General features: G+C 39.3%; 1 protein-coding gene across 1 annotated transcript in view; it reads right to left on the reverse strand.

The window, feature by feature from the left end:
* Nucleotides 1-6,326, reverse strand: part of ENPP3 (ectonucleotide pyrophosphatase/phosphodiesterase 3) — a 70,060-nt gene extending 63,734 nt beyond the window's left edge. Inside the window, exons 1-2 of the mRNA XM_084889582.1 lie at nucleotides 6,169-6,326; nucleotides 1,864-1,939 (exon numbers count right to left, since the gene is read on the reverse strand). Of these exons, the coding sequence (XP_084745708.1) occupies nucleotides 1,864-1,939; nucleotides 6,169-6,222 (130 nt within the window). The 5' untranslated portion in view covers nucleotides 6,223-6,326. The remainder of the gene's footprint in view (nucleotides 1-1,863; nucleotides 1,940-6,168) is intronic.
* Between the last annotated feature and the right edge of the window lie 3,654 nt (nucleotides 6,327-9,980).

The following is a 9,980-nucleotide window of genomic DNA, read 5'->3' on the forward strand; positions in this document are numbered from 1 at the left end:
CAGGGGGATCAGAGCCTGCCAGCAGGGGCAGAGGGGGAGGAATGACCGGGAGGTGGTCAGTGTACCTCATAATGACTGGTTGAGCAATCATCCTGCTGTTCAGTCAATTTACGTCTGAAGAATTATTGTTTTCTTACCACTGCATTAGCATTACCTTAATTGGAACATGAATTAAGTATCTAGAATAGTATTTAGAATTCCATTACTTACAATAGAATAGTACCTAGCAGATAGTCAGTGCTCAATTGTTAAAGAATAAGTAAAAAGTATGAACAAACTCAAACTAGAAAAACTACTTTAAAAACTCACATTAGTCCTAGCTAGTTTGATTCAGTGGATAGAGTGTCGGCCTGCAGAATAGAGTCCATCATTGATGTTTCTTTCTTTCTCTCCGTCTCTTTTCCTTTCTGAAATCAATTATATATATATATATATATATATATATATATATATATATATATATATATATATTTTTTTTTTTTTTTTTTTTTTTAAACCTCACACTAGAAAAAGCATTGCCCATAAAAAGTGCATTAATTGGAGCAGAGAATGGTGAAATATATCCAGGGTTGAGGATTAGAAGAGAGTGTAGTGCAAGAATGAGGGATGAGCATGTGAGGGACACTGACCAAGAGGAGCTTGAGTTACATACCGATGCCCTGAGGGGGAAGGGAGTGAGGCCACATGAGGGCTGATAGACTGAGGTAAGAGGAAATGAATATGAAACAATAACTTTGGGAAGCTGGCCAGTAGGTGTATACTAAAAGAAGGAAGAGAGTCAAAGAACTAGAGATTTTGTTCAGAGATTAGTATATACAGTATATGCCTCTTGCATTAAATTGCAATTTGTGGCATAAAATAACCAAGAAATGATGCCCACCTTTGTACAATACATTGACATCAGAATAATACTGCTGAAATGGCCTGCCAATGTTTGTTAGATCTAAGACTGGCGCTGTAGTACAGAAACAAAATAGCCAAGAGACCAAGAAATGACAGTAATTTTGTAGGTAATGTCCACCTCTTCAGTTCCACTGTGTTGCCATGATACCGTAGGGCTACTAAGTGTTTGTTAATTCTTAAGTGAAAACACGACTAGAAAATTGTCATCTAACCTCACAAGAGTCTCCCTCATGAAGAAGTGATAAAACTTTTCCCACTGGAGTTGAACTAGAAGTTAATCAATCCAATTAAAAGCAGGAAAAATTATCTAACATTTAACCTCATATTTCCCCTTGGTAAAAATACAAAAACAATACATAACAAGATTGTGGAAAGCCCTTTTTATATAGTCACTTGTAAATTATTTATTTCTGTTCATACTAATCAGACATGGCAAGAGATGTGAGGTGTTTTGATATTTTTGGAAATGCACCTCCTACTTTTTCTTTGCTTCTTAAGAAAAAAAAAAAAATATTGTGAAGCTTTGATTTCAGGAAATCTGCCTAGCCAAAAAAAAAAAAAAAAAAAAAAAATCATGAGATTTCAGGGAGAGGCAATTCTCATGTGACATCAAGATTCAGGAAAGGTGACAGGAGTTGCTGGGAAGAGAGCAATGAAGACTTGAGGCCAAGTTCACTATTAGATATTAATATCAAAGTCCTTTATGAAGATAAAGGAAAGTCAGGATAAAACACTGGAATGATATGACTCTCAAAGAAGCAGAGGAATGAGGGCAAAGGGTCAAGTCCAACATTGACGGAATGAGCTAAACACAGGGGTGGGTTCCAGATAAGGGGAGTCGGGAGAAGGAGAAGCGAGGCAAGTGCTACCTGTAGCAGAGAGGAGACTCGGGGGAGAGGAGAGCGCATGTTTTAACAAGCGAAGGTGAGGAGAAAGAAGAAATAATGCTGAGGGCTGTACCTTGCTCGTCTCGTTGTGTGAGCCCAAGCTTCAGGCCTAATCCAAGTGTCACAATGACCAGCAAAGCAAGAAGAACCTATTATAAAAAAAAAAAAAGGAACGAAAAGTGACCTTTACAATTTAAAAATATATATGCAAAGATCCAGATAACTGCCTCCCTCGATGAATTTTAAGGGCAGACAGTGTTCTGGTTATACATGATACCATATACAACTCCAACCCTGGCAGAGGTACATAATTTTATTTAACGCCTGATCATTAGAAAGGGTTGGGAAGAATTTTAAAATGCCATTTATTACAAATCTTTAAATGTAAGTATATTTGTCCCAGTTGGCTTCATCCCAAATCGAGTGAACCACATGAAACCAAAGGAGCCATTTACCTTTGCCCATTTCTCTTTCTCATCTAGATACCTAAGTGAAGACCATTTATCTAAAAACTTTCCAAAATGTGAAATTGTTAACTACCTCATTCCTATGTGCGAGTCTTTCCCCCACTCTGTCCATCAGAGGACAATGAGAATATTTAGCACATGTAAAAATACAGTGTCCACATAATTAGCTGGCATGTAATCTGCTTTGATCTTCAGTTCAAACAAAAATGATTTAGGGTAACTTGGGAGATGTGTGACCAAAGATTGTGTGTTATCATTCATTATCACTACTGCTGACAAAGTTCTTCAATGTGGTGGACTTTATGCTATGATTAGAGTTAAACTGTTATATAATTAAAGATAATTCTATAATTCCTACTCCTTTCTTTCCCCATCCACTAAGTCTAATGGTTAGCATGCTGGATGATAGAGCCTGAATAATGTATCCTATATAATAATAGGCTAATATGCAAATTGACCAAACAGTGGAATGACTAGTCAAAATTACATGTACTGACCATCAAGGGGCAGATGCTCAATGCAGAAGCTACCTCCTGGTGGTGAGTGCTCTCCCACAGGGAGAGTGCCGCTCAGCCAGAAGCCGGGCTCATGGCTGGCTAGCACAGTGGCGGTGCAGGGAGCCTCTCCTGCCTCTGTGGGCATCCTCCGAGGGCTCCCGGACTGAGAGAGGCACAAGCCACTGAGCGCATGAATAAAGACTGTGAGTACAACAGATGTACAGATCACATAGGAAGGTCTTTTATACTACAATACACTATTTTAAAATCATTTTTATGGGGAAAAAACATACATACACATCTAAATTTTATTACCTAATGAAGACCTACATAAACGATTTAACCTTACAGCAGGTGTTCTTTCCTGTACAGAGGAAAAGGTGAACAGAAACAGTCATTAAATATCATTAGGACCCAAACTGGTTTGACTCAGTAGATAGAGCATCAGCTTGGGGACTGAAGGGTCCCGGGTTTGATTCTGGTCAAAGCACATGCCTGGGTTGAGGGCTCAATCCCCAGGGAGGAGTGTGCAGGAGGCAGCTGATCAATGATTCTCTCTCATCGCTGATGTTTCTATCTCTCCCTCTCTCTTCCTATTTATATACTAGGGGCCCAGTGCATGAATTCATGCACAGGTGGGGTCCCTCTGAGTGGTCTGCAGGGATCAGGCTAAAACATTCAGTCCAGCACTGCCTGCAGCTCCTACTTGCCACTCCCATTCATCCTGGCTTCACTGTGCCAGCTTTGGGCTCGCACCCAATTACTCCCAATCCAGAGAGGCTCATATTCCCACAGCAGTGCTCACCAGCCATGAGCCCTGCATCAGGTGCCCTCCCAAGGGGAGTAACCTGGGAGCTGGGCTGAAACTGGCTCTCTGAGATCCTCTGAGGAGTCCCAGATTGGGAGAGGGTGCAGGCCAGACTGAGGGACCCCACCGGTGCACGATCAGGCTGAGGAGGGGCCACAGAAGGGCTCCAGAGCATGTCCGGCCCATATCGCTCAGTCCCAATCAGCTGAATCCCAGCAGCAAGGTAACCTACCAGTTAGACCATCTGCCCCCTGGTGGTCAGTGCAAGTCATAGTGACTGGTCGACCAGTTGACTGTCTACCCCCTGGTGATCAGTGTACACCATAGCGAGCAGTTGAGCAGCCTTAGCATATCATTAGCATATTATGCTTTGATTGTTAGTTCCATTGTTCTTCCGTTCCACCTATTTGCATATTACCCTTTTATTATATAGGATAATTAGCATTTGGTCCCTTGTTATGATGCTCAAAGCCATCAGTGACCGAGGCATTGAGGAAAACTACAAAGAAACAAAACACTGGGAAACTTTCCTGTGGTAAATCTCATTCATCATAGATTTACAAGTAATGTTTTTGTGTACATCTTATCTGTAGTCATTGGCAATTCAAACTTGCTGGTATGAACAACACCTAGCTGACTTTGTACTTGCTCTATATATTTATAGCTTGCTTTCCTTGTTCTGTAAGCATCTTGAGGTTCATTTTTAATCTCGTATAATTATTTATTCTAATTATGTAATTCTGAGTAAGCTTCTTGATATTGAAGTGTGTGTATATATCTTAAACATCTTATGCTATTTACAAAGTGGAGCAGGGACTCCAAAAATTACTGAGAATCCAACATTTGGCTTTAGCATGGCTGAATAAAGAGTGCTGGAAACAGTAGACACCCTAAAAAAAAACCTTTTTATGAAACATGTTAAAATTTGGAAACATTAGGGTGTGTTTGAAACTGTGATTATAAAATATTGAGCTTCTATTATATGTACTAATAAACCAATAGAAGAATACAAGGGGTGTAAAATATGCGTAAGTTTTGTTCCCAAGGAGTTTATAATTTCCTGAATTTATAAGATATGATAAATACAATGAATGGCATAAGAGCTAAAAAGAGTTGCTCCAGGGGGAGATAATAGATCAACTGAAGGACTTGTATACATGCATATAAGTACAACCAATGGACATGGAACTCTGGGGAGGGAGGGGATGTGTGGGAGGGAAGGAGGGGGGAAAAATCAATAAAATATGTAAAAAAAATAAATAAATAAAATAAAAAAAATAAAAATAAAAGAGTTGCTCCAACGTTCCCAGAAGGACAATGAATAAATAAAATACCTTGAGAATTAATTTTATTATTATCCCTGGGTTCAATGCTTATACACATTGTTTTATTTATTCCTAGCAACAATGTTTGAGTGACAGAGAATGGTGGTGACATTAAGAAACTAAATTAAGGAACTTAGGGGAAAACAGAAGCAGGGTAAGTGTGGGAAAATTATGCAGTTGGTTTTGGCTTAGGAATGAGGACCCAGCAAGCAGGCAGTTGAAATTGTGTGACAGAAACTCAGGGAGAGATCAGAGCTAGAGCCTTACTTGGAATTTTGTTGATAATATCACATTTAAAAAAATGAAAGGTGAAATTGTCTAAAGATTATTTAATAGATAGGATTTGACTGTTTACATGGAGAAGAGGTCAATCAAGAATGCTGATAAGAAAAGTCAATAAAATGGGAATTTAAATGCCATGATGGAAGCAAAAAGAAAGGATAATTCAAAATAAGAAAACAATCAACCCTAGTTGGTTTAGTTCAAAGATAGAGCTTTGGCCTGCTGGCTGAAAGGTCGCAGGTTCGATTCTGATCAAGGCCACAAGCCGGATTGTGGGCTCAATCCCCAGTAGGGGTGTGCAGGAGGCAGAGGATCAATGACTCTCTCTCATCATCATTGATGTTCCTATCTCTCCCTCTTCCTTCCTCTCAGAAATCAATAAAAAATATAGATTTAACACAAAAGAAAACAATCAGCAATATCTATGTACTACTGTTATAAAGACTAAAGAGCAGGACAGGGAGGACTGACTTTGGAGGGTAACTTCAGTACGGAAAAAGCAAAACTAGAGAACAAGGAATGGTTGAGCTGTGAGAAAACCAAGGCAATAGATGGAACTCCCCTTTTTCTGAAAGTTTGATGGAAAAAAGGAAAGTGTAATAAAATCAAGAAAATCTTTTTCTTTTTCTTTTTTTCAACAAAGAATAAAAGATACAGTAATTTTAACTTCCCACTTTCTAGTTAATTCTGGTCTTAAATTATTCATGCAATAAAAATGTGAATTGGGAAATAATTGTATTCATCCTAAAAGAAATATTGCCAAGTGTTCTGCCACAGATCCCCACTTTTTAGGCTGATCAAATATTCATTTGTTGTTGCTCAAATTTTTTTACTTGTCAAATATGATTAAAAATGTTAATTGCCTTAGAGCTGTTTTAAAACTGAGCACAATTACTTCAAACTTTACATTTAAATAGTAACACAAATACATAGGCAGTATACATTGAACATTTGACACAAAGCTACAATAAAGTAAAATAAGAAACAAACTGTACTTACAATACAAATTATTTTATATTTCTTAACAGTGCTCTTCTTAACAGTTTCTTCCATTGATAAAGTCAGCAGGGAATCCAGACTTCTGGCTGCATAAACTTGTTTTAGCAGAAACAGATTACTCCTCCCTTTCTCTAGTCTGCCAAAGAGAAACTAGGAGCTACGAGTGACTGACTTTTAACTGTTTGGGAAGATCACAGCCTGTTAGTGATTGGACAATCAAGAGAGAAGGGAAAAGTTGTGATAACAATAGTGTTGAGATAAGGAAGTTTATTTCCAGTACATTTCAGATAACATTTCAGAAATTCCCGGGAGTTTCAATATTTACATAAACTTTTTGTCACGGTTGAAAACTAACGTTAATAATGTGCTTTAACCATACTAGGAATTCCAACTCTGCTACACTATGTACGGTATTTAATGTATGTCTTGCATTTTACAGTGTTCCCAGCTTGGCATGTTTTATGCACATTATCTCATGTCAAACTTAACATTCCCTACAAACATTGTATCCTTATTTTGTAGATGAATAAAGTAAAGCTCTGATTATTTAAATTAGGTAGCTTATATAGCCCAAATCAAATAATTACTGGATGCCAGAGAGGAACTGGAAGGCAAGTCTTTTAACTCCCCATATTAAGTCTATTTTTACTAACCAGTTAAACAAGCTACTGATTTATTTCTATAGATACGTGCACTTACAATGAAAGAAGCTAAGGTACTAGCAGCACAGAGAGAGTTCTAGTACATACTGGGTGTTAAGTTCTTACAATTTGAATGACCCAAAGGCAGCAATTCTTAAAGTGTGATTCCATGGACCATTAAGCAGAAATCGGTTTGGCTCAGTGGATAGAGCGTCAGCCTATGGACTGAAGGGTCCCGGGTTCGATTCCGGTCAAGGGCATGTACCTTGGTTGCGGGCACATCCCCAGTAGGGGGCATGCAAGAGGCAGCTGATCAATGATTCTCTCATGGATATTTCTAACTCTCTATCTCTCTCACTTCCATGAAACATTAGTCCTATGACACACTCCTTGGTCAAATAGAGTTTGAGAACTCTTTTTTTAAAGTGAAGATTAGAAAAATACTGTAGGCTTCAGTACATTCTTTGGAAAACACCATTCTAAACTATTCTGACTCTAAAAGGAGTGGTGGGGGACGGGGGGAGGCTCTACCCTAATAGGCAGTGATGTACAAATCTTAAGGATATTTCTAAAAATCATGCTAAATTCCTTTACCTGTAATTGGAGTTTTTTCTGTTGTTTCTCCCTCAGGGAAAAATCTGCAGCACAGAGCCATGTTTCCTTTATTTATTGACTTTTTTTTTTTTTTTTTTTTTACAGAGAAGAAGGGAGAGAGATAGAGAGCTAAAAATATCGATCAGCTGCCTCTTGCACACGCCCTGCTGGGGATGTGCCCACACCCAAGGTGCATGCCCTTGATCAAAATTGAACCCGGGACCTTTCAGTCCGCAGGCTGATGCTCTATCCACTGAGCCAAACCAGTTTTGGCTAGAGACTTGTTTCCTTTTATGACTGTGAGGGTTTGTGCTACTCTTTCCCCCTTCACTTACTTGTTCCAGAATTCCTCCACTAACTACACCTACAGGCCTAACCAGAGAAAGCATCTGCATGTATTTCCGCAGCAGAAGGAATCCATTTTAAAACTAGAAGATTCGGCCGAAACCGGTTTGGCTCAGTGGATAGAGCATACGCCTGTGGACTGAAAGGTCCCGGGTTCGATTCCGGTCAAGGGCATTGCTTGCAGGCACAAGCCCAGTAGGGGGTATGCAAGAGGCAGCTGATCGATGATTCTCTCTCATCGATGTTTCTAATTCTCTATCCCTCTCTCTTCCTCTCTGTAAAAATCAATAAAATATATATTTAAAAAAATAAAATAAAATAAAACTAGAAGATTCCATAAAGATAATCTAATCCAGGGTCTTGCAAACTTCTTTCCTTGCGCACACAATGGCCTACCAGGACTTTAACAATCACAATATCTGGAACCAAAAGGTCACTGGTTTGATACCCTGTCATGGCATTTAAAAAAAAAAAAAAAGATTCCTCCATATAAAAAAATCACAAATAAACAAAAATATATTTGAACACCTTTGGCAAGTGGTTCTCTACACTGGATAAATTTTGAAGCACCCCAAGTTCCTTTTTTTTTTTTTTTTTTAATAAATTTTTTAAGTTCTCAAGTCCAGGCTCCACTTCAATTGAATTAGAATTTTCTGGAGTTTTGCTTAAAGGCAGTAGTATCTTATATAATAAAAGGCTAATATGCAAATTGTCCCCTTTACTGGGAATTCAACTGGGAGTTTGACCAGGGAGCAGAGCCGCCAGCCAACCGCCCATGGCCTCCCATCCCTCCCCCGGGGCCAGCCTAGCCACATCAGCTACAATCAGGGCGGGCTGGCTAGACCCCACCAGTGCACGATTCGTGCACTGGGCCTCTAGATTTTTAAATATTCCTCCAAGTGATTTCATATGTAGTTAGGTCAGTCTGAACACTTTGCTTGCTAACTTTACAGGTAAGATTAGAGGATCCTATGGGTACCTGATCACTTGCCCAAGACTTTGGTTAGTGGTATCTCAGAAGTGAGATTTCACCAGGTCTTCAAGCTTCCACTTCAGGGTATTCTGTTATTATTGCTCCTGTTGTGTCATACTAATTGTTTTAAAAGAAAGGTCAAGCTTACATTAAAATTTGAAAATTAGGAGATTACTAAAATTTATGGCTTTTGCTTAGTCATCTGACACATGCCTTCCATTTCTCTGGGTTTTTGGATTCTCATTGCCCATTTGCATTTATGACAATCTATCTGTAGTCTGCCTTGATTCTGGTTCCCAGTGCTCCTATTTTTATCTTCCTTTGTGCAATGATTAATTTTGTGTGTGGACTTGGCTAGGGTCTAGTAGCCAGTCATTAAATCAAGCACAATTTTTTTTTTTTTTAATATTCCTCCAAGTGGTTTCATATGTAGTCAGGTCAGTCCACACATCTACAATAAGTAAAGGCGATTATCCTCAATCATTTGGGTAGGCCTTATCCAATCAGTTGCAGGCATTAACAACAATAACAGCCTGGCCAGTGTGGCTTTGTGTTCGAGGGTCAACCTATTAACCAGAAGATCCCAGTTCAATTCCCAATCAGGGCACATGCCTGGGTTGCCAGCTCAGTCTCCAGTAGGGAGCATGTAGGAGGCAGACAATCAATGATTCTCTCTCGCCGTTGATGTTTCTCTCTCTCCCTCTCTGAAAACACATTTAACAGGACAATAACAGGTTTACCAGAGAAAAAAGAAATTCTGCCTCAAGACTACAGCAAGAGCCTGCCAACCTGCCCTGTCCTGTGGGTCTGGGATTTGCCAGCTCAGCCACCACCATCAAGCGAGCCTATTCTTCTCCCTCTCTTGGTCTCATTTCTGTCTCTATCTCTATTTTTGCCCTTCCTGGTTCTCTTTGGAAAACCCTGACTAAGATACTCCTTGAATGGCTTCTCCCATTTTTCTCTTTTTTCTTAAGACGTGGCCTCTTTCTGACCTCTCCACCTTATTTGGACTTCCAGGATCTACTCTCTCGGTTTCTCACTGACTTCCTGATTTTCCACTTCTTGCCTTGGTATTTCCTGTAGTAACTTGTATACCTTGACTTCAAAATGCTTGTTATCTGATACTGTAGCAGCACTTGCAGATGTTGCTGTCACTGAATTCTAGGCCAGCTCTGTTTACCAGGGTACCACTGACTCTGGCTCTATGTTTTTACTATATAATTTATTACTTCCCACACAGCTAGAACATTGCTCACTCC

This window comes from Pipistrellus hanaki (genome assembly GCF_964339955.1).
Source record: "Pipistrellus hanaki genome assembly, chromosome: 7".
In the NCBI taxonomy this organism is placed as follows: Eukaryota; Metazoa; Chordata; class Mammalia; order Chiroptera; family Vespertilionidae; genus Pipistrellus; species Pipistrellus hanaki.